Below are 25966 nucleotides of genomic sequence, written 5' to 3'. Positions count from 1 at the left end.
GCAGAGATATGTACAAGTGAATAGACATGCAACTTCTGAACAATTGAATACTCAGATGAACCAATGGCTACCAACAGTCTCTTCAATGGCCATTCAGCAAACTTTGCTGCATATGGGCCTCTGCAATAGGTGCCTGGTTCATGCACCTATACTGACTACTGTTCATGATCAATGAAGGCTGGAATTTGCATGGCAACAGCATAACTGGATGTTCACTGAGTGGTGACTGGTGGCTTTTTCAGATAAATCACATTTTATGCTCCATTGGAAATGTGGCCGTTGACTTGTATAGTGTGAAACCTCTGAAAGCAAAGGGTCTGGGGAGTGTTTTTGTGGCACTCTCTGTGTGATCTCTTAATTCTGGAAGGTACAGTGGACCAACAAAAGTATACACCTATCCTTAAGGACCACGTCTAACCTTACATACTGTTTGTTGTTCCTCAGCATGATAGCATCTACCAGCAGTGCAGTACAGCATGTTATACAGCTCACATTGTATGTATGCAGTTCACAATGCACCACAGAGAGTTTACTGTACTCCTGTGGCCACCAGACTCTGGAGATTAAACTAAGTTGAGAATTTATGGGACCACCTTGGTTGGCCCGTTCATGTTATGGGTTGTTAACCAAGAAACCTAGTGCAACTGGCTGCAGCAGTGGAGTCAGTATGGCACCACATCCCTGTCAGTACATTCCTGCACACCTCATAGTGGTCCACACTGCAAAAGGGGCTATCCAGGCTTTTGACAGTTGCCCACATTAATGTGAATGGATAGTGTATCTTGTACACCAGGTGGAGTTGTTTTTTCATAGCTGGCTCTCCCAAGGATCTCATTCTGAGCAAATTTCATGTACTCCAGAGGCCTTGTTTTGACTTAGATCTTTCACAGGGGAACATTCCCAAGTGTAAATAAATGATATTCATGAAACTTTGTGGATCTGTGCAGAAGACAAAATAATGCAATAAACATTTTTTCATTACTGCCCAGCTCCACTTTTAAGGAGTAAAGCACATCCAAAAAGTAATTTAGAGGGAATATCATCAAAAAAATGATATATAAAATATGCTTTTCATATAAAAGTTGATATAATCTAAAAGTTCTTGAAAACTATACAGTCAACTTTTGTAATAGTTTTAATATTATGAAAAGGATAGTTGCTACTAACCATATAGTGTAGATGCCGAGTTACAGATAGACACAACAAGAAGACTGTCAAACAAGCAAGCTTTCAGCCAAAAAGGCCGTCATCAAAATTGCACACCATACACACACACTCAAGCAAATCCAACTCACACACATATGACCACAGTCTCTGGCAGCTAAAGCCAGATTGCAATCAGCAGCACATGATGAGGGAGGCAACTGAATGGTAATTGAAACGAAGAATGTTGTGTTGGACAGCATGCTCAGTAACTGAATGGTCCAACTGTTTCTTGCCCATAGTTTGTCGGTGGCCATTCATGTGGACAGACAGCTTGTTGGGTGTCATGTCCACGTAAAATGCAACAGAGTGGTTGCAGCTTAGCTTGTAGATCGCATGAAAGGTTTCAAGGGTAGCTCTGCCTTTGATGGGATAGGTGATGCTTGTGATTGGACTGGAGTTGTTTCTGGTGGGAGGATGTATGGTACAGGTCTTGCATCTATGTCTATTATAGAGATATGAGCCATGAGGCAAGGGGTTGGGAGCATGGATTGTGTATAGGGATGTATGAGAATATTGTGTAAGTTGGTTGGGTAGCAGAATACCCTAATTTCAGACCATGATGAGAGGTAGTCAAAACTCTGGTGGAGAATGTGATTCATTTGCTCCAGTCCTAGGTGGTAGTGAGTCATGAGGGAATGCTCCTCTGTGACCGAATGCTAAGGCTTTGGGAGGTGGTTGGTGGTTGGAGAGGTAAGACACATTAGAGATCTGTTTTTGTACAAGATTGAGACAGTAATTACAGTCTCTGAAGGCCTCAGTGAGATTCTCAGTATATTACGAGAGGGACTGCTCATCACTACGATGCAGTGGCTTCAGATGGCTAGGCTGTATGGAAGGGACTTCTTGGTATGGAATGTGTGGCAGCTGTCAAAGTGGAGGTATTGCTGGTGATTTTCAGGTTGGATATAGATGGAGGTACTGATATAGCCATCTTTTAGGTGGAAGTCAATGTTGAGATGGTGGCTTGCTGGTTTGAGGAGGACCTGGTGAGGCAAATGTGGGAGAAGGTGTTGATGTTCTGGAGGAATGTGGGTAGGGTCATAAAGATGTCATCAATGAATCTGAACCAGGTAAGTGGTTTGGAAGTCTAGGTGGTTAGAGAGGATTCCTGTAGATGGCCCATGAATAGGTTGGCATAGGATGTGGCCATGTGGGTGCCCATAGCCATACCCCGTATTTGTTTTTAGCTGATGCTTTCGAAGGAGTAGCAATTATGGGTGAGGATATGATTGGTCTTGGTGACTAAGAAGGATGTTTTTGGTTTGGAACTAGTCAGGCATTGGGGAAGGTAGTGTTCAATAGCGGTAATGCCATGGGCGTTAGAGATGTTAATGTAAAGTGTGGTGGCACGAATAGTGATGAGTAGGGCATCATGTGCTAAAGGAACAGAAACTGTGGAGAGTTGGTGGAGAAAATGGTTGGTATCTTTTATACAGGAGGTAAGGTTGCAGGTAGGCTGAAGTTGTTGGTTATGAAAGCAGAGATTCTCTCAGTGGGGGCACAGTAACCTGCCACAGTGGGGTGTCATGAAAAGTAGAAGCTAAGAGTGTGGTGAGTGGTAGGAATGAGGAATGAAATGATTCTGGGGAGGGGTTCTGGGTTGGGCCTAAAGATTTGGGGAGAGACTGGAGATCCTGCTGGATTTCTGGAATGGGGTCTCTGTGACAGGGTTTGCAGTTGGATGAATCTGATGGTTGTTGAAGTCCTTCTGTCAGGTAATTCTTGTGGTTCAAAACAACAGTGGTGGAGCATATGTCAGCAGGCAGGGTTATGTCAGGATCAGTTTTTAGGTGATTGATTGCAGTTATTTCTTGCATGTTGAGGGATGTGGGGAACGATGGTGAGGCAAGGTTAGAGGTTAAGAAATTCTGGAAGTTAACAGGGGGTGATTTGATGACAGTGGGTGTGGATCATGGTTGGATGGAGAAGACAACTGATTAAGGCAGGGTTCAACATTGGTTTTGGTTGTGTTTGATTGGTAGGGTTGGTGGTGAAAAAGTGTTTCCACTATAAGCACTGAGAGATGGAGAGAAGGTCTTTAACAAATCCTTTATGATCGAATTTGGGAGTGAAGTAAAAGGTGAGGCCTTTGGAAAGGGCTGATACTTTTGTGGACTATGGCTTCAGGAGGAAACCAGTCATGTGATCTACAAGCTAAGGTGCAACCACTGTGCTGCATTCTACATGGACATGAGAACCAACAAGCTCTCTGTCTTCATGAATTATAACCTACAAACTGTGACCAAGCAACAGATGGACCATCCAGATGCTGAGCACACTGCTCAGCATGACATTGTTTATTTTAAAGATCCTTCCCACCAACACCAGCTTTTCTGAATTGTGCAGGTGTGAACTCTCTTTGCAATATATCTTACGTTCCTGTAACCCTCCTGGCCTCAACCCTGCTGGCCTCAACCTTTGTTAGTCATTGTCCTTCACCCAACTATCTCCTTGTTCCAATTCTGGCACCACACAGCCCACTGTTACACAAACACAGTCACAGTCTTTTTGCTTCTCTGCATTTCAGCTGTCTACTGCCCTCCATCTTACCTCCCAGCTGCACCTAGCTTTCCTGCCCTCTCCCCACCTCATCCCTGTATGCTCCCACAAGCAGAACTTTACTGTCCCTTACTCCTACCCTGCTATCCCTCCCCCTCCCCATCCAAACTCCTCATTAACCCCACCACCAATATTGCCCATCCCATCCCATCCCATTATATGTTGCTGCTCTCAGTGTGTCCTCAGCAGCCTTATATTATTGCACATGGTGGAAGTTTCTTCCCGATCACTTTCATCACTAAATCCTCCTTTGTCCTTTGTGCCTTTGAAAAGTCACCTGGCAATATCATCATAATTTACTGGGCATTATCATATTAGAAGCAGGCAAATCCAACACGCTTTGAGTTTTCAGACCGTCGTACTAAGCACTGCCATGTACCTAGCGAATTACAAAAATTGGAGTGGACAGAAAACACAATAATCTAAACAGGTAAGATATTGTCTGACATTGGAGCCGTAGTGGAAAATTGTAATGTCAGGGGTAGTCCCACAGCAGATCGGAAAGGGTTAAGGGAGGTTCCAGAATCTCTACTACACCATTATACGAGGGTTGACTGAAAAGTAATACCTCCACCTTTGTCACTCTTCAACAGTTGGCAGCATTGGTATGCAGCTTATACTGGCTTTTCCTGTAGACTCTTCTCTACAGCTCCAGTCAGTGGGAAGCCTTAGCATTGAACGGATGTGCTGTTACAGTGTAAAGTATGGAACCCTGTGCAGATGGTCAGTCAATGTGATTTAAGCAAAGTGCAATCATTGAATTCTTGACAGCAGAAGGTGTCACTCCAAAGGAAATTCACCAGAGAATGAAAGCAGTTTATGGTGTTTGTACTGATCCTGCTGATTTAAAGATGTTGAGGCGGGAACATCTGACCTGCATGACAAACAAAGAGTTGGACATCCTGTGACAGCAACCACCAAGTTTCACAAGCAAATGTTGACAGATTGATTCAGGACAATTGTCATATCACTCAGAGAGAAATTGCAAGCACAATTGGCATTTCGCAGAAACATGTGGGTCATATTATTGCTTTGCTTGGCAAACCACACACTTCAGGTGCCACCACAGCAGAACTTCAGAGACTGAATTTCACCACTGCATGGCATCCTGTCTGACTTCCATCCATTCTCGATAATAAAAGATGTTCTGCGGGAACATCATTATGCTTCTGATGGAGACGTTGAGAGAATTGTGAGACTGTGGTTGCAGAAACAGTGTGTTGACTTCTTCCATGATGCCTTCAGAAAACTTGTTCATCATTGGCAGAAATCTATCCAATTAGCTGGTCATTATGTGGAAAAGTGAATATTGGTAATTAAAGATCGCATTCTAAGGATTATTTCTGCATTTGATTTATTAAAATATTCCCATCCAAACCCAGTTAACAAAGATGGAGACATTACTTTTCATTCAACCCATGTATAATCAATCTGAAACCTTCTAGAGTCTCCAGGTGCCCTCCATGTGTACACCCTTATTACAAGATTGGTGAACCAAGTGTTAGAATTAAAAGATGCTCACATAAAGCTTTCAGCCACAGCCAGCTTCAGTAAAAGAGAAACTCACATCATTCATACACACATGCAAGCATATGTCATGCACACATGACCACCATTTCTGTCAGGTCAGGCTGGAATCCAGCTATCACATGGGATGGAAGCAGCAACCTGGAGGGGGTGGAGAAGGGGAAGGGATAGTATTGTGTGGTCGGAGGATGAGGCAAATGCTGTCTGCTGGAGTGTGCAGGGATTTGAATGCCAACTGGTGCAGTATCAAGAAGTTGTGGGGTAGGGAGGAGGGGAAAAAAGGAGCGAAGAAGGAGGGAGTGGGGAAAGATGGGTAGATGCATTGGCAGGGGGCGGCAAACAAAGATGGTGGGAGATGAGAATGGGGATGAGGTAATAGATAGAGGGGATGGAAACTATTGGGTATAGGGTGTGGGGACAGTATGTTACGTAGGTTGAGCCTGTGATAATTACAGGTGTGGAGAACATGTTTTAAGGATAATTCCCATCTGCACAGTTTAGAAAAACTGGTGGTGGAGGGGAGGATCCAGATGACTTGGCAAGTGAAGCAGCCAGTGAAATTGAGCATCTTATGTTCAGCTGTATGGAGTGCCACAGGGTGGTCCACTTTGCTCTTGGCCACAGTTTGATGGTGACCATTCATCCTGGTGGACAGCTGGTTGGTAGTCTTACCAATATAAAAAGCTATGCAATGTTTGCAGCAGAGCTGGTAAATGACATTCTGCTGTCACAGGTGGCCTAGCTCCTGATGGTGTAGGATATACTTGTGACAAGACTGAAATAGGAAGTGCTGGATGGCTGGATTTGGAAGGTCTTGGACCTGGCTCTTCCACAGGTATGTGATCCTTGTGGTATTGGATTGGGATTGGGAGTGGCATAGGGGTGGACTAGGATGTTGTGGAGGTTGGATGGATGACAGAGTACCGCTTTGGGAAGGGTGGGAAAGATCTCAGGTAGGAAGTCCCTCATTTCAGGGCACAATGATAGTTAATCAGAATCCCGGTGAAGGATGTGGTTCAGTTGTTGCAGGCTGGGTTGGTACTGGGTGACGAAGGGGGCACTCCTTTGTGTCTGGTTCTTGAGGGTGGTGGGAGGATTGGGGCGTGAGGGGAAATGGCATGGGAGATTGTGTACAAACTAGGTCTGAGAGGATAGTGCCAGCCTATGAAGACTTTGGTGAGGACCTCAGCATACTGAGCAAGGGATTTTTTGTCGCTGCAGATATGCCATTGCCAGATGGCCAGGTTGTATGGAAGGGATTTTTTGGTGTGAAATGGATGACAGCTGTCAAAATGCAGGCACTGTTGATGGGAGGAGGTCAACAACTAGGAAGATGGCACACTAGGTTGAAGATGATTATGTGAGGCAGATGGGACAGAAGGTGTTGAGGTTGTGAAGAAACAGAGAACAGAATGTCTTGGCCCTGAGTCCAGATCGTGAAGATATTATCAATGGACCTAAACCAGATGAGGCGTTTGGCGTTTTGGGAGACAAGGAAGGTCTCCTCTAGATGGCCCATAAACAGGTTGGCATAGGAGGGTGGCATGCGGGTGCCCATGGCTGTGCCGCAAATTTTTCTGTATACCTTCCCCTCAAAGGAGAAGTACCTGTGAGTTAGGATAAATTTAGTAAGGTGTATGAGGAATGAGATAGCAGGTTGGGAGACAGAAGAATGTTGGGAAAGGTAATTTTCAATAACAGTAAGACCATGGGCATGAGGGATTCTGGTGTATAGGGAGGTGGTGTCAAAGTAACGAATAAGGTTGGGATGGTGGAGAGTTGATGAAGGAAGTGGTTGGTCTTTTTGAGGTGGGAGGCTAGATTACAGGCAATTGATTGGAGATGTTGGTCAGTGAGGGCTGAAATTATTTCAGTCAGTGCACAGTAAACAACCACAATGGGGCATCCAGGATTGTTGGGTTTGTGGATTTTGGGGAGCATGTAGAAGATAGGTGTGTGGCATTTAAGCAGGAATTGGAGGTTGTTTTGGACTTCTAGGATGGGATCACTCTGGCAGAGTTTATAGGTGGAACATTCAGATAATTGGTAGAGGCCTTCTGCCAGGTAGCCTCTGTGATTCTTAACAGTGGTGGAACCTTTGTCTGCAGATAGAATGATCAAGTCAGTATTTGTTTGCAGGTTATGTGTGGCTTTTCTTTCTCCTAGTGAAAGGTTGGTGTACTGAGGAAGGGACCTGGGTGAGGCTGATGAGACGAAGTTGGAGGTATGAGGCTAAGTTGGAGGTAAGGAATTCTTGGAAGGTGACCAAAAGGTGGTTGGTGGGAGGGGTGAGGATCATGGTTGGAAGAGGCAGCGTTCAATGTTGGAATTAGGTTGGTTTTGGTTTAAGGGATTGGTGGCAAAGAAGTACTTCCACTGCAAGGTTTAGGAAAAGGTGTGTAGGTCTTTCACAAGTCCAATGTGGTTAAATTTGGGTATAGGGCTAAAGGTGAGACCTTTGGAAAGGACAGAGTGGTGGATGAGGAGGAACATTATGTGTAGGATAGGGGTTGGATGGTGGTGCTACAAGGCAACAGCAGTATGTCAGCAAGTTGGATAACTTTTGAGGTGGTGTCTGGAATGCTCCCTCAGGTGCTGGAGAGCAAGGGATTCAATTTCAGAGATGTGATGTATGGAGAAGGGATTACACAATAGTGGTATCTTGCAGAAGGAGCAGAGGTGGCTCTGGTATGCCTGTGCCATGGAAATATGTTTTTGCAGTACCATGTTTATGAGAGCCTGGGATTGGCAGAATCTGAAAAGTTGACGGTCATTATGAAAGGAGGAATGGGATCCAGAGAAAGGAATCTTTCTGGTTAGGCTATTTGGAGGATACCATAGTTTAGGCAGCATTTGAGAAGTAGGACATGGGACTGGGTTTTAGCAAGGAAAAGGAATACTTATCTGAAGTGATGCAGAAAGATGCTGCAGGGGTCCAGTGTGGCAAGAATGGTGTAAAAGAAATGGGCAAAATGGCTGTTGATGGTTGTGAAAGGAGCTGGATAAGAGAAAAGATTGTAAAAAATACGTAAAGACACGCATAGATATTCAAAAATATGCACAGATATGTAAATATATGAAAAAATGCATAAAGCTGCGTAAAACGACATCAAAATTCTCGCAAATACATGATGAACGTACAGGAACATGGGAGGAAAGGAACAGTGAGGTATGTGTGTGTGTGTGTGTGTGTGTGTGTGTGTGTGTGTGTGTGTGTGTGTGTGTGTGTCCTGCAACAAGGGAAGAGAGGGGGAGGGGGGATGAATTAGGTCGAGGATCATAAGATCATGTGGCACAGGTAGGTGTGGAAAATAAAAAGCAAAAGTAAGTCAGGATAAAGGATGAAGTTGGATCAAGTGGAATAAATACAAATATAACTATCAGAGGTAAGAACCTGGTGCATCACATGCTTCATCAACAATGCGCATGGTCATGAAGCCAGCATTGTGCACACATGATTGTTGATATCGTGTGGCTTGGCAGTAGACACAGTTTGGGAGATGGTGAATAAACACAGGAAAGAAGAGAAAGAATGCACACTGAGAAGAGTAATGCTATAGAGAAGGTTAACAAAGGAAAATATCACAGGTTTGTAGGATGGAAGAAAAGCTGTGTGGCAGAATCAAGCAATGGAATCTCCAGTTAAGAATATCAACAATGTAGGAAAGGATGGTTGGTGCTTACCACAAAGACAGATTAAGTTGCAGACAGGCACAATTAAAAGACACTTATATAAAGCTTTTGGCCACTGCCTTTATCAGCAAAAGAGAAATGCAAACCATTCATACACACAAGCAAGCACACCTCATGCACACATGATCACCAACTCTGGCATCTTGGGAGCAAACTGGAGGGGTCAGGAAGGGAAGAGTTAGTAGATGGGGGTAGAGGCAAACACTGTCTGGCAGAGTATGCAGGCACTAGAATGCCAACAGGCACAGTGTCAGGGGATTGTGGGGCAGGAAGGTGGTGAAAAAAAAAAAAAAGCGGAAAAGGATGGAAGTGGGGAGAGGTGGGCGGATGCGTTGGCAGAGGGTGGTAGACAAAGAGGATAGGAGACAAGAATAGGGAGGAGATGATAGGACAGAGGGGCGGGAAACAGTTAGGTGGAAGGTGTTGGGGCCGGTGCGTTAGATAGATTGAGGTTGGGATAATTATGGGGGTGGAAAATGTGTTGTAAGGACAACTCCCATCTGCACAGTTCGGAGAAGCTGGTGGTGGTGGGGAGGATCCAGAGGGCTTGGTTGGTGAAGCAGTCACTGAAATCAAGCATGTTATGTTTACCTGCATGTTATGCCACAAGGTGGTCTACTTTGCTCTTGGCCACAGTTTGATGGTGGCTGTTCATCCTGGTGGACAACTGGTTGGTAAGCATATCCATAAAAAGCTGTGCAGTGACTCCAGCAGAGCTGGTAAATGACATGGCTGCTTTCACAGGTGGCCTGGGCCTGTAATTATCCTGGCCTCAAACTACAGCAACACACTGTCACCACACCCTCCAAGGAACAGTTTCCACCCTCTCTGTCCTATATTCTCCTCCCCATTCTTGTTTCCCACCCTCTTTGCTTGCTGCCCTTTGCCAATGCATCCACCCATCTTTCCCCAATCGTGTTCTTTTGTCCTCTTCTTTTTTGCCCCTTTTCCCCCCACATCTCTGCCCAACGACCTCCTGACACCATGCCTGTTGGCATCCCAGTCCCTCCACACTCTGCCAGACAGGTTTTGCCTCTCTTCCACCCATACACTACTATCCCTTCCCCATCCCTGTCCCCTACAGATTGCTGCTTGCATCCCAAGTGATAGTTGCGTTCTAGCCCGAGCTGCTGGAGTTGGCAGTCATGTATGCATGAGGTGTGCTTGCCTGTTTATGAATGAGTGTGTGTTTTTCTTTCACTGATGAAGGCTGTGGCTGAAACCTTTACGTAAGAATCTTTTAATTGTGCCTGTCTCCAACTTAACTCGACTTCTTTACAGTCAGTAGCAATCTGTCTTTTCCTACTTTGTTGATATTCCTACAGGGAATGCAATTGTTTGAAAAAAAAGTGTTACAAATGATCAAATTATGCTCTGTGCAAAATCTACCAGATCACTTCAATTTTCGTTCTTTTTCCCCAGTCCCTATTATTTTGCTATTTTTCCTCCCCTTTCATTTTCTACTTCAAATTCCAGTCCCTAATCACAATTAAATTTTCTTCTCTCTTAACAATCCAAATTATTTCTTTTACCTCATCATACATTCTTTTATTTTTTTCATCACCTATGGGGCTAGTTGTCACGTAAACTTCTACTAGTGAGGTGGGCATTGGCTTTGTGTCCTCCTTGACTATTACAATGTATTCACTATGTTATTCATAGTAGCTTGCCCATATTCCTATTTTGTTCTTTATTAGACTTGTGCCTGCATTACCCGTGTTTGATTTTGTATTTATGGTTCCTCTACTTCCCTAATCAGAAATCCTGTTCTTCCTGCCACTGCATTTCACTAACTCCCACTATATCTAATTTCAATCTATCCATTTTCCTTTTTAAATTCTCCAATCTACATATCTGGTTGAGGGATGTGCATTCTTTGCTCCACCATGTAGAATGTCAATCTTGTTTTTCCTGATGGTATTCTCCTGATTAGTCTCCATTTGGGAATCCAAGTGGGGGATGGTTTTACCTTCAGAATGTTTTACCTCTGAGGATACCATCATCATTTAACCATAAAGGAGGGTAGCATGTCCTTGGGAAAAATAACAGCAGTGTTTCCATTTGTTTCAGCTGTTCACAGTACTGTCACAGCAGGGCCATATTGGCAACTTTAGAAGACCAAATCAGTCAATCATCCAGTCTATTGCCACTGCAGCTACCCAAAAGGCCGCTTAAAGAACTGTTGCTCATCACCATCAAGTTGAAATCTCCTCATGATTTTCTTTCACGCATCTCTGACTGCTTGAATAGAATGTGATAGTACATTGCAATAAGTGTTGATCAATTACAAACCTCCAAAAATAATGTAATGAGTATATTCTTTATCTGCCCCTTTCTTTTGACAAAACAGTCATTTTTCTTTCCATTGATAGAGATTCATTGCTAGAGATTCATGGCCTGTTTATTCATTTATTTTCCTTCTACCACTGTTAAATTTGTTCCTGTTTCTGTCCCTCAAATGTATAGTCTCATCTTCTTTCTCAAATGTAGATGATATTAATTTTTTACTTACAATTTTGAATTAAATTTCTGAACATCGGAGCACTTTTGTGTGATTTCATATAAGAAATTACCTACTCTTTTTTCTCTGTAAAAACATCGCATTTTGGGAATATGTAGCAGGGAAGGTAGCAGCAATGTGAGAATGCTATATTTGGTCGTTAAAGAGTGGACCATTTGGAAACTGAAAGGCTTTTTCTGCTTAAGAACCATTTCTCATTTGCATAGCCTAAAGAGAGTTATGAAAAACCAGATAACTTTGAGAAGTTCAACTATTTTTAGATATTTTCCCAAAGTATAGCTTCTAACAGTGTGAACAGATTTCAGTTTCATATCCAACAAAATACTGTTTCTGGAAGCTGGAACACTCTATCTTCATATTGAAGTCAGTTCCTTTTCCTTATCCACAATAGTAGTGAATTTGTTGAATTATCAGTCTGTGCACTGCAGCTGAACAGAGACAATAATAAGAAAACATAAACTAGGTTGAACTGAGAGTCCCCTACATTCTGACTGTTGGCACCAAGTTTAGAATAAGCTGTGTATTCCATTATTGGCCAGTGTGATGTTCACCAGGCCATGTTTTGCATAGTATGACTTCTGTACATGTGTTCTCATTTATGGAGGAAAATGAGATCATGTGACTTATTTCTACCTTATGAGTGAAACCTTATAATGGCCAAATTTTTCAAGTTGCTGATGTATTTAAATGATTTAACCAGAATAGCTTGAGTGATGCTATAGTAGGCTGACCAGTTTGCAGTTTTCAAAATCATACATTACTAACAGAAATTGTGAGGTCATTGCAAGTAACTGGCAATGATCTATAATAAATATTTTAAGTGATCATATGAATAATGAATGAAAGAAAAATCAATGCTTTTTTTTTTCTAAGAATAACTATATGTAGTACGCATGGGTTGCGATTTTTTAAAAATATTAATGGCCGTGACATTAATAGTGGTGACTGTACAGATGGTCACATAATATAATGTATAATGATGCCTTTGTTAGATGCAAATTTGATATGATAAACATTATTAATCTTAGTGATATACTAATGAATATTAAAAAATACACTCCCCTTTTTTTGCCCTGTGTTTTACTCTTAGTTACAAGAGCATAAGAACAACCACACACACTCATTTGCTGTTACACATTTATTCTATCATGTATTGTGTGGTGTCAGTGATCTACCTTTTTTCCATCATTATAAGATGTGAATACCTTAAGAACTGTGTAGACTTAATTTATGTCTCAATGAACGTTTTTTATTATGTTGTAGATAATTAAGGATCATAGCTGCAGTTGAGGCACTGGCATATTCTTTTGCTTTCACCTTTTACATAGTGAAATTGCTGCACGGGATTAGCTGAGCAGTCTAGGACACTGCAGTCATGGACTGTGCGGCTGGTCCCGGTGGAGGTTCGAGTCCTCCCTCGGGCATGGGTGTGTGTGTTTGTCCTTCGGATAATTTAGGTTAAGTAGTGTGTAAGCTTAGGGACTGATGACCTTAGCAGTTAAGTCCCATAAGATTTCACACACATTTGAACACTTTTTGAACATAGTGAAATTCCTTTGAAGTATTCAATAAGTACCAACCTGTGTGAAGAACTATGAGGAGTAAACTTTTTCCAATTCAAATTACTGTTAAAACAGTATACCATGGATTAAAGAAATTCATCTCTGTAAACCAGTTAATTATTATTTGTCAAACAATGGAAAATCCAGGATGGAATGTAACAATATTATGAAAAGGAAAGTTGCCACTCATCATATCACCATATAGCAGAGATGATGAGTCGCAGATGGGCACAAAAAAAACTGTCACAAATAAGCTTTTGGGCTACAAGACCTTTGTTGAAAATAGATAACACACACACACACACACACACACACACACACACACACACGTGTGCAAACACAACTCACACACACAACTGCAGTCTCTGAGCCTTTTTGTTGTGCCTATCTGCGACTCAGCATCTCCACTATGTGGTGAGTGGCAATTCATAATTATTATTTATGTAAATATGCCCATTTAATTAAGTTCTGATGTGACAGCGCTAGGAATATGAACTTATAACATAAATTATGAGAAAGTTATTCGTATATAAGTCTTAGAAATGCAGGTCAGTTAGATAAAAAATTCTTCGATGGATGGAAGAATGTCTAAAATTTATAAATATAGTGTGCTGTATTAGATGAATAGTGGGAAACTAATTACAAACAGGGCATCTTTAAAGTGGCAACTTTTGTCTAAATAATGCAAGATCAGTTTGTACTTTCACACATATATAAGCTAATATGACAAGTACTCTTGACAAATATCGTATTCATCATATCCGTATGATACCTATTAATGCAGTCAATTCAAGTAGTTCATCATAACTGAATCTCTGTTATATTAATATGGCAATAGGAAGCCCTTGATGGAATATGAATAATGGAAGGAATAAAGTTAACAATTCACCAACTAATTGAGACCCAGAGTCATTGAGAATGTATAAAGTTTTTAAATGTATCATTCTTCAGAGCTATGCACCACACATACATATACATACATGTGCATAACTGTGTTCTCCTGACTACCTACATTTTCACTCGAAACACATCCTTAGACCCTCTAACACTCTTGGCCTCAGTCTCCTCTAGCTTCTGTTCCACTCTCTCCTCGATTCATGCCTCATGATCCGAGCTTCACTAATCTTTTCCCCTTCTCCACAGTCTCTCTCCTGCTCTATCTCTCTCTCTCTCAATCCACTCACTATGTCATTGTGCACTGTGCACAAATACCCCTATCTGTGACCAAAAGGTTCTCGTCAGTGTCACATTCCTATCCTGTGTGTCTGCTGTGTCTCCCTCCCGACTTACATTCACTCTTTGTCAATCCTCCTTGCCTTCTTTCTTCCATTGCCCACTGCACCTGACACAACCCCTTACACCAGTCAAGCAGTGGTGTCACACAATGTTATCAAGCAGGACAATGTACCCACGCAGGTGTTTGTGTGTGTGTGTGTGTGTGTGTGTGTGTGTGTGTGTGTGTGTATTCTTATTTATATGGCTAGTGATGGCTCATTGCCACAACTATTTAGTGAGTTGTTACTTTGATACCTTCCATTATTTATCTCTATCTTTGACTTGTGTTATGCCCCTGAGGATGCCATCTGATTATGCAGTCTGTGAACATTTGTAAATGAATTTTAAAGAAAAGACTGAAGAAAATATTGTGTACTCATAAATACAGAACCATGAAAAGCTACAAAGGCTACTAAGTTCTAGAATAAACAAATTTGCAAAAGTCCACTCAGAGGATGAAAGTTGTAAAATGTTTTGCACTATATTGTACTCACTTTGGTTTTCTCATTTGTTTTAGCAAAAAGCTCAAAAATTGATATGTTTGGAGGTATTGCTCTATGAATGGGATATTGGTATTAATATATCAACCATAAAGACAGTGATGGTGTCAATGTTCTTATACTGATGTCCATTATTCATGTCCTTCACATACTTTAGACCAGCAGCAAAACTCTTGTAAATAGTTTTCTGTCAGTGTCAGCATCAGTTTCAGATGATGAATAATCATTTCACGAGTGTAGTGTTCACAAAATAACTTGACATGTAACTGTGCAGATGGCACTTTAGGGGAGGGGACAACGATAATGGTGGGTACTGCATTGTTAATGAACAACTCTCAGTAGGAAAGTTTCAGTTCAACAGCAAAATCCTAAGCACAAACATATATCTTACATAGATAGGAAAGTAAAACAAGATCGACCACACATTGCCAGAAGGAAAACTAACAAAAGAAAAAGGGATACAGAATTTAGCTAAGCGGACAGCATCACATACTGTGATTCTGATAATGTAAAATAAAGAACATGTGTTGCATTAAAGGTATATTTAAGTCCCCGTGACAGTCTGTTTGGCAATAATATCTAAGAATAAAATTTTCTTCCCATTCTTCCACATCTTTCCACAATAGTGAAACTTTGGAAAGTATTCATATTTACGATTCTCTTTATTGAGTTTCTAGGATAGCTGATAGTTCTGCAACCCTCTCAAGTACAGCTTTTTTTTGAATTTTTGCTCTCTCATTTGCCTTTTCTGCCAAACATTTAACACAATTGCATATAATTTCACGTGTCGATTATGAAGTGAATTCTGCACTTATAGGGTGTAAAGAGAGAGGTGCCATGCTGTGTGGTAAAGTGGTAGAGACAAAAATGTACAGAGTGCACAGGCTGGCAAGTGACAGTCTATTAAGGTGATTAAACACTTCAGAACAAACAGATGAATGTAACACTTTGTACAGATATAGGATGGAATAATCACATGGGCTCAGTCATGGGTAAAGCAGATGGTAGACTTCAGTTCATTGGTAGAATACTGGGGAAACACAATCAGTCTACAAAGGAGACTGGTTACAAATCATTTGCTGAAGTGTGTTGGATCCATACCTTATAGGACTAACAGGAAATATTGAATGTATACAGAGAAGGGTAGCATGAATGGCCACAGGGTTATTTGAGCCATGGAGAGTGTCACAGAGATGCTGAAGAAACTGAACTGGCAGCCTCTTGAAAGTGGATGTAAAATACCTTGAGAAAGCCTGCTTACAAAGTTCCAAGAACTGGCTTTAAATGATGACCCTGGGAATATACTATAACCCCTAGTACAACGGAATATACCCTCTTCCACACACTTCACTTGTAGTTTTGAATATTTGTTTGATAAATTTTAAGACTGTCACAGCATATTTCTGGCAGAAATGTTTTCAAGTCTCATAGGCAGTTCCTTTCACATTGTGTTGCTGTGCCAGAAGTCACTATCATGTGGGACTGGTGGTGCATGATGTGACACATGATGACAATGATATTACTTATGGTAGGAATTAAGTGTAAGAATTCTTTTGATCTGTCAGAAAACTATACTTTTGTGAAATGTGGCATTTATTTTAGAAATAATAATAATGAGCATATGGCATTGGTGGCTAGGAGACCCCTCGCGGGGCAGTTCGGCCGCATCTCCACAAGTTCTTTAACGCCACTACGGTGACTTGCGAGTGAACAAAAATACACACAACACCCAGCCATCTCGAGGCAGAGAAAATCCCCGACCCCGCCAGGAATCGAACCTGGGACCCTGTGCACGGGAAGTGAGAATGCTACCACAAGACCACCAGCTGCGGACATTTTAGAAATTATCTTTGTTGACTTGCATCATGTTAATGAAGATAATTGTATGAGGACTGTAATTGAAACTATTTTTCTTGTAATGGCTATTATTAAATTGAATAAAATTTTGTGTTTTGGAAGTAGAATTTGTGCCAGGATCAGACAATTCGTTTCTTGTGTATCAACTTCAAATTAATGTCCTGAATTCCAGTATTTCACTTTCATGAAAACAGTTCTTATGAACTTGGCATAGGATAATTGTCCTACAGCCATTTATAACAAGATGATTTCATCTGCTGTTAAGATGTATTTACTACAACTTATAGTGGCAGCTCCTTCATGTTGCTAATGTTCTGCTCACTTTTTCTGGAAATTCCACTTCATGTTAAAATTCACAATGTATAATACAATTGATTGATCTGACTTGTAGGGATCGAAAGGTGACAAGGGAGAAAGAGGCCTCACAACAACTCTGAATGGTGACAACTTTCCTACTGGAATCATTGAAGGTCCACCTGGGCCTCCAGGACCTCCAGGTAAGTTTGATTTTGCATGTTTTATACTTTCATTATTACTTATGTATTGCTGTAATTATGAATATGTAAGCTATGGAAGTGAATGTCTAACAGTATTTGAAAGCAGTATCATTTGTAAGTAATATATATCACAAAATGTCAGACAATAAAGAATATATTGTTGAAAAATGACAGCTAATTGAAATAAAATTTTCTCAATTAGAAAAGTAGTTTAAACAGGAAAGTTAAACAATACTAAAATATGGCAGGGGACTTAGAACATTAGCATAGTTAGTGTTCAAATGGCTCTGAGCACTATGGGACTTAACATCTGTGGTCATCATCTGTGGTCATCAGCCCCCATAGTTACTGTATTTGTATTGTCATATGTAATGTTTTCTAGTGATGTTCAGTGCCAGACATAAGCAATTTGCATTTAACAGTTAATTGTTACACCATACATCGAGATTCAGTTTTATAGCCCTGTTTAACCATTATATCTAGTCTATTCTTTATACGACAGTCACTCAGACATCCAGTATGTGTCTTCATATCATCATATTTACCTACTTTTTGTATTTTAAATTTGCTTTTCTACATAATAGCTCAATTAACAACTGGAAATAAGTACTCACCTACTAAACTCAAAATATAAACATGAGCTTCGTGAAGTTATTTTGTCTAATCACATAACAGAACTGGACGGGGATGTACAGTCAGTGGGCAAAATGAATAATGAGCAGAGCTTCTGGTGGGGAAGTTGTCTTTCCTGAAAGAGCACTACAGCTGCCGTAAGGGTGGCTGTGAATCAATTTCCTCTCTAGCAATGTAGAACAGTGTGCAGAGATTTATGTAGATTTTATCAATATGCATTTCTTTCTTCAGTATTATTGGTAAGTCATGCCTATGTTCCATGCACTGTTAATGCATTTTGTGGTAAGGAAAACCTCCTGGGCACATCTGTGCACTGTGTCACTAGTGAGTCATGAGGGGCACTGCAGTATAACTTCATGAAATATTCTGTATTTGCTTCTTGTGATTAAGAGAGAGTGAGGAATTACCTACTTGCTCTTCAGTTTGCAGACCTCTGAATGAAGGAAGTGCATGACCACAATCTGGCTAATGACCTTCCCTCATGCTTCTACCCTTCATCAGTGCCCCTCTAGCCTTTCAAACCCCCAGAACACAATTTATCCCTTAGTAATGATCTGCTGCACTTACACATGATACATACAAACAATCATTCCTAACCCACTTCATTTAATAATAAATATTAATTTTCAATGGAAAATCCAGGATGGAATGTAACTGTTGCTGAACACGCTGCCAAACATGATATCCCTCATCTCAATGACTGCTTCACAGCCTGTGCCATATGGATCCTTCCCACCAACACCAGCTTTTCTGAATTGCGCAGGTGGAAACTTCCCCTGCAATACATCCTACATTCCCGTAACCTTTCTGGCCTCAGCCTTTGTTAGTCACTGTTCTCACCCATCCAGCCCCTCCCTGTTCCCGTTCCAGCACAACACAGCTGTCATTCCACCGCCACACCCAGTCTTTTAATTTCTTTTTATTTCTCTCCTTTCCGCTACTTACCTCCTCCCCCCTCCACACCTTCTCTCCTGCCCTCTGTCTAAACTGCAACACTTCACTGTCCACCACTCTCACCATACTATCCCACCCCCTCCCCACCCCAGCCTCATTCTTACCCCCACCCAATCGCCACTCCCATCATGCACTGGTGCCACTGCTTGCAGTGTGGTTTCAGTTCTCTGAGACTGCAGACGTGTGTGCATGTTGCGTTTGCATGAGTGTATATGTGCGTATGTGTATGAGTGTCTATTGCTGACAAAGGCCTTTATGGCTGAAAGCTACAATTGTGTGAATCTTTTTGTTGTACCTATCGTGACTCAGCATCTCCACTATATGGTGAGTAGCAACTTTCCTTCTCTGATATTGTTAAATACTAATTTTATACCATTAAAACATTATTTTTAATGATTTTCAATTTTTCTATCTCCTGAAATGTGGAAACTGTGCCATAAGAAAAAATAAATAGGACTCTCTTTCAGTGAATTTAATGTGGTTTAAATTTTCACTAGGAAACATTTTCGCTAGAAGTTGATATTTTTGAGTTACCCAAGCAAAACATAAAAAGTGACCTTCAAGTGCCCCCCTCCTTCTTGAATCCCCATGCTCACATCCTAGTAGAGGGAATTTTTAGTATGTTTGCTCATGTCACTCCCTACTACCAATGTACAAAAATTTATGACTACATAATTTTTTCCCCAATCAATCTTTTTTTGTCTTCCTTTACTGGGCTAAACAAGACAAAATGAGTTTTGAGGTGCTAGGGTGTATAAGGAATATAGGGATAGGGAGAGGGGAGTCTGTTATATATATATATATATATATATATATATATATATATATATGCATGCTTGTGGCAGTCTTTCACTGCACAACTGTAGCAGTTCTGTACATCCTTACTTAACTACAGCCATCTGCTAAGGCAGTGAGTTTCTTCCCTTGCGCATTTACTTCAGTCCCAAGCTGTCAATCCTGCAGTGAGACTAGATAGTTGTGTAGTACAATTGTTGGCTACAAGTGCAGAACAATAGCTTGGTCCCTAGCAAGTCTCCTGCCGACCTTGCCTCACCTTTAGTCTTCATCTGCTCCTCACGGTGTCAACATTGTCTTCTGCTCCATGCTGCAACACATAGGCCTTGTGGTGATGCTTATCATGAAATTTGAGAGACACAACAGTGCCGCACCATCTCTATGCCTGCCAAGCAGGCTGACATATAGATATGTGTTTTTTGCTCCATCTTGTGCCAGACACAATTAATTCCACATCTCACATTGAAAGTTAACTGTGTTTTTGTGCTTATATTTGGGGATGAGGTTGCAAATTCACTAAGTTTCATTATTTCTACCATGTCGTGACTTTATCTACTGCCATCACATCAGTGAATGACTCTTTACAGCATTTATAAATTTGGATACTATTTCATGTATTCGTAAGTGTGGTTGTTAAATAAACCACGTGTCGACATTGTTCTTTGTGTGGCATGTACTATGATTTGTTTCACTATTTCCTAATCAAACTTGTAAGTTAGATAGGGAAACAATTGCTACACTAGTGACCTGACAATAAACTCAGTTGACTTCATTTTCCGTTTTTGCATGTTGTAGGCTACCTTATCCCAGTGTCATCTGTTTCGATTCCCATGCATGTGTGTGCCCCACCAGCAGATTCAGTTTTCATGCTAAGGACAATAGAGTGTCCTTCTTATCATGTTTCTCTTGCATGTATTTTTTCAACCCTTGTGTAACTTTGCGATCTTCACTACTACCATCAGCCCAACTGATGCCTCGCCACATGTGGCTGCTGCTCCCATGCTTCATCACATTGTCTCCGAGCTGACTGTACACCTCATGGATCTACAACATTGTAAAACTGAGCTGCACAAGCAATTCACTGTGAGATGACCACCAGTGGCACAGCCACCGGTGCCAGATTACACAACACATGCACTGGCCCCTGCTGCTGGCATTGCCATTGCCATTACCTCCCAGTCTTGAAGTGCTGACGCCTGACAACCTCCATGCCACTACCAATCTGTCCAGTCATGCTATGGCTCACCCTAAAGCCTTCAATGGATGGGACTCATGCCTTTGATTTTTTTGGCAGATGGTATCTTCACTGGCTGTGACATCACCCAGAATGACACCATGTTTGCTATGGTGATCAGCCAGTTCAAGCTGACAAGTGCAATGGAGGTCTGCAATGTCAATTTGTCACCCGCAGCCACTATGAGACACTGTGCCACCACCTCACGATGCAAATAACTTCATCCGAAATGCAGTGCACCAGGACCCTCCTTACCCTTGAACATTGTGGGGACTGGCAATCCTTGCAATTTCTCTATTTCTCTGCCATCTCCGAAACCTAATGGAGCCACTATGATCTCTGACAGTTTCCCCTAGAACACATGGCTGGTTTGTCTCATGGCTCCAATAGAGACAGCTGTGGTGTCACACACTGATCTCCCCCTCACCAAAGCTGCCAGCCTCAAGGGTAGGGTGCAAAAAACACTGGTGTCCCTCCATATGATAGCAGCCACTATGTGCCAGCCTCACTGCCACTTGGCACATTTAGCTGGCTGTCACTCTTCCAGCCACCTGTCCATAAGTTCCGCCTCACTGCTTGTTAGGCTGCTACTGATGTTACTAGCCATTCTTCTCCCTGCTGGCCCACAGGACAGCACCTAGCAGCTGGAAGTGTATGACATGTTTACCCCCCTCAGCACTGACATGGCAATGCTGCTGGCAACTGTAACCTGCCTGATACCAACCACTGTCCTCTGTGCAGCACCATCTGCTGGTGCAATGGTAACTGCCATTGCTGCAGCTCTATCTACCTTGCTGACATCTCTTGTGACATTACTGGCCTCTACTGGTGCCACAGGAGCTTCAATCCAGGAGCTGTGAACTGCAGAGAGCCCTACTCTTGACTCCCAGATGCCAAAAACCATGAGGATTAGGCACACCTCATTGTTGCTCAGTCTCACACTGTCTGCTTGTCCATCACACTGGCTCCTCCATTCCATTCCTGCCTGATTGACAATGGCCCCAGCTTGTGTATCTTTTCTCAGTGGCCTGTACAGGAACCCGGGCTCATCTCAGCCATTCTCCTAACAGCAGCAAATATCTCTACCATCACCACCAACAGCAAATGTCATTGCATTTTCAACTTTGACTTCAGTGGGATCTCCCTCCCCTATATCTTCACCATTGCCGACATCGCTGACACCATTATCAGAGCTTACTTCATCAGGTACTACTGCCTGCTTCCTGGTGTTGCTGGCTGTTGCCTCATTGACAGCAGCACTGGGAGATCAACAAAGTCTACCAATCATTTCACTGTTTTCTATGACGGGAAGCAGGTGGCATATTCAGGCCCATGTACTGACCTACTGACACAATTTTCTGCTCTAACATGCTCATCAAGCATACCTGTGGAGGTCCACCATTCAACTGTGCAACTTGAGATTGGCAAGGCTGAGTTTGATAAACTCCTTGCTGCTAGTGTGCTGCACCTTTCAAAGAGCCTGTAGGCTTCTGCCATTCACCTTGCCAAGAAGAAGGATGGCTCCTGGCGCCCATGCAGCAGTTACCAGATGATAAACATGTGTCCTATCCCTGGCCGTTACCCAGTGCTGGTCCTACACACCTACAACAATGCACCATTTGGCGCTACAATTTTCAGCACTGTCGACTGCTCCAGGGCCTTTACCCAGATTCTGGTAGCACCCGTTGGCATACAGGAAACCACCATCATCATGCCAATTGGTTTCTCTGAGAGCACCTTCATAATATTCGGCCTCCACAATGCTGCAAAAATATGTCATTGTTTCTTGTGTGGCATCTTGCAAGGCTTGCGCTGTTGTTTCACCTACTTTGACGACAACCACTTTTCTTCTATGAGGCCTGGGGAACACTACAGGTACCCCTGCAGTACATTTGAATGCCTACAGAATGCTGAAATCGTCATCAACACAGCAAAATGCGTTCTCAGTGCAAGCAAGGTGGTATTCCTGATCTGCATTATCTCCACCACCACCTCACATCCCAACAAGGTGCAAGCTATTCTTGAATTCCTACATCTAGAGACATTCAAGGACCTCCACCACTTCCTCAGCATGTTAATATTCTCCACTGCCATTTGATGAATGCCTTTGCTACTGAGAGGCTGCTCTGTGCCACCCTTCATGATGCCAAAACAAAGGATACGCTGGTGCTGTGGATAACACAAATGAAAGACTACTTCTCTGCCAACAAGCGTGACTTGGCGGATGCTACCCTGCTGACCCAACCCCATCCCACTGTCGCCCTTGCCTCATGGTTGATGCCAGCCAGACAGCCATCAACACTGTCCTGCAGCATCACACTTGCAATGCCTAGTAGCTGCTTGTTTTCTTCTCCAGCAAGCTCTCTGTCACTCAGTGGCACTGAAGCACATATGACAGAGAGCTCCACACCATCCACAAGGCAAATACCTTCCACCATTGGTTGAGGTCTGTCATTTCATGATCTTCACTGACCATAACTACATAGTGTTTTTCATTGCAGAAGACTGACTGATGCTTCCAGCATCAATCCCAGCAGCTGTAATTTATCTCCTAATTTACTGGTGACATACATTAAATCACCAGAACTGACAGCGTTATCACCAACTTCCTCAGCTACACCTGCACCTTTACCTCTTCCCTGATCTATGAGGCACTTAGCTCAATGTACCCATTCATGTCTCGTGCCTTCTGCAAGGCTGCATTTGAGCAGTTACACAACCTGGGACACCCCAGCATGCATGCACCTGCCACTCTGGTGGTGCAGCATTTTGTGTGGCCGGACATCAGAGAGTCTGCAGGACCTGCGCTGCACTTGCCTTGCCTGTCATTGTGCCAAGGTCAGCCACCACATACATGTCTCCTTCACTGGCTTCCCTGATGTCACGCATCACTTCGCCCATTTTCATGTAAACATCGTCAGCCCATTACTGTCCTCTGACAACTGCTGGTATCTCATCAGAAGGATGGACAGGTTCACTCGCTAGCCTGAGGCAATGCCGATACATGATGTCATTGCTGCCATGATAGCTGCTCCCTTTGTCTCCATGTGGATTGCCCATTTCAGCTGCCCACACCACAACACCATGGATCATGGATGCCAATTTGGATCTGCCATTTTCCCTCAATGACAGAGCTCTATGAGGTTGACTTGCACCTGACATGGAGCAACCATCCAGCCATCAACAGCGTGTTGGAACTGTTCCACCGTACCTTGAATGCTGCCCTCATCTGCCACAACAACTGATGGACTGCTGCCCTGACTCTGGTACTCCTTGGCTCCCACTTCACTCAAAGACTGACGTTGAGATGTCTGCTGCTGACCTTGTTTATGTCCAACTGCTCACTGTGCCTGACGATTTCCTGGAGCCCACCCATTTGCCTGTGGATGAAGTCTTCCCTGTATTTGTCACCAGCTTGCAGCACTGCATGGCTTGCCTGATGCCCACCCCTCCCCCATGCTTCATGAGCCATGCTTCATCCACACTACTGCTGCCCCCACTAGGTCTTAAAGCGGGACTTGGAGACATTTACTCTGCATCTCCACAGCACCCCAACCAGCACTTTGATCCATAGACTGAAGCATGCTTATAAGCTGCTCAGTCCCACACTACCCAGCCGGACAATCATTCTACGCAGCCCCACAGACGCATGCTGACAAAGACGCCAGCGCCTCTGATGGTGCCACTATCAACAATGTCACCATGCCAAGCACACTCACCATCTAAGCCCCCGTGATGCCTAAGTACCACACTACAACTTAGGAAATAGTGGGAAAACCACCATGCTTGGCCAGTACCACCCCCAACCTACCGGTACTGGCCTTAAGCAACCCAGGCACGAGCATCTCTGATGAGAAGGACACTCATGCTCCTGGCCCTCTACCTCTCACGCAGTCTATGCCCAAAGCAGCAATTTCACCTCCGGTGCCATCAAAAGCCAGGTATGCCACTGACACTATATCGCTGCCTCTGCCACTTCCACAATGGTGTTATTTCACATGTTCCTTGCACCATACCCCAGACCTGCTGCCACCTATCTTCACACTGGAGCAACCTGTGACTCGTGCTTACAGTGTCCAGCGTGTATCATTCAGCTGTAAAATGTGACCACCAGGCTGTCAACCACTCCTTGTAGTCACCCAACAATACCACTGTGCCTTTGCCTCTGCAGATCTGCACTGCCAACCATTCCCAGTACCTGCCCATCCCTGCATGCGTAGCACTGGATACAAGCTCTGCCCTGGCATCGCCCACCCAGTGTGCTGCTAGCTTACTCATTGTGTGCAATAGCTCCCCATACTGTGCCACCACTACCTACCACGTGACAGACTGGCACTAGTGTCAGCCAGCTGCCCCACCCATCTCACACCCAGCATCCTGGCATCTGGTGCCTGTTACTGTCACATGACCAGCAACCACAGCATCAGTGCCAATATCCACGCCCTCATCATTGGTGCAACATGCCCCTCCTAAGTTACCAGCTGTTTTAGAAGTTACATATGGCCATAGCTCACTACAGCTGTCTGCTAAGGCAGTGAGTGTCTTCCCTTATGCATTTACTTGTGTCCCAAGCTGTTGATCCTGCCGTGTGATCAAATATCTGCATGCTGTGGTTGCTGGCTACTGGTAAGGATCAGGAGCTAAGTCCCTAGTGAGGCTTTCACCAACCTACCCTCACCTTTAGTCTCCACCTGCTCCTCACAGCATCATCATCATCATCATCATCATCTGCTCCATAAAGCAACAGAGACACCACATGGCAACATATATCTGTATCATGAAGTTTGAGTCACACCTGTGCTGCACTGTACCTTCACCTGTTATGAAGTGGGGTATGTAAGTCAGTGTTCTGCTCCATGTCTTCCATCAGATATGATTAATTCTGTGCCTTGCATCACAGATTAACTGTGTCATGCTGGTGATACTCAGGGATGAGGTCACGACTTTGCACAATTGCATTATTTGTGCTGCACCTTTGTCTAGTGCCACATCAGTGACTAACTCATTTCAGTGTTTATAAATTTTGAAACTGATTCATGTTTTGTAGTTGTGTAGTTCTTAAAAAAATGTGTATCTTAAACATGTGAGTACGTTGTTCTTTGTGTGCCACACACCATGCCTTGTTTCACTATTTCATAACTAAACTTGTAAGT

At 43.0% G+C, this 25966-nt stretch overlaps 1 protein-coding gene across 1 annotated transcript in view; it reads left to right on the top strand.

The window, feature by feature from the left end:
- Positions 1–25966, top strand: part of LOC124587131 (collagen alpha chain CG42342) — a 610604-nt gene that overhangs the window by 131699 nt on the left and 452939 nt on the right. Inside the window, exon 8 of the mRNA XM_047131431.1 lies at positions 17092–17197. Within this exon, the coding sequence (XP_046987387.1) occupies positions 17092–17197 (106 nt within the window). The remainder of the gene's footprint in view (positions 1–17091; positions 17198–25966) is intronic.

The sequence above is a fragment of the Schistocerca americana genome, chromosome 1, assembly GCF_021461395.2.
Source record: "Schistocerca americana isolate TAMUIC-IGC-003095 chromosome 1, iqSchAmer2.1, whole genome shotgun sequence".
In the NCBI taxonomy this organism is placed as follows: Eukaryota; Metazoa; Arthropoda; class Insecta; order Orthoptera; family Acrididae; genus Schistocerca; species Schistocerca americana.
This window is presented reverse-complemented; position numbering and strand designations above follow the sequence as displayed.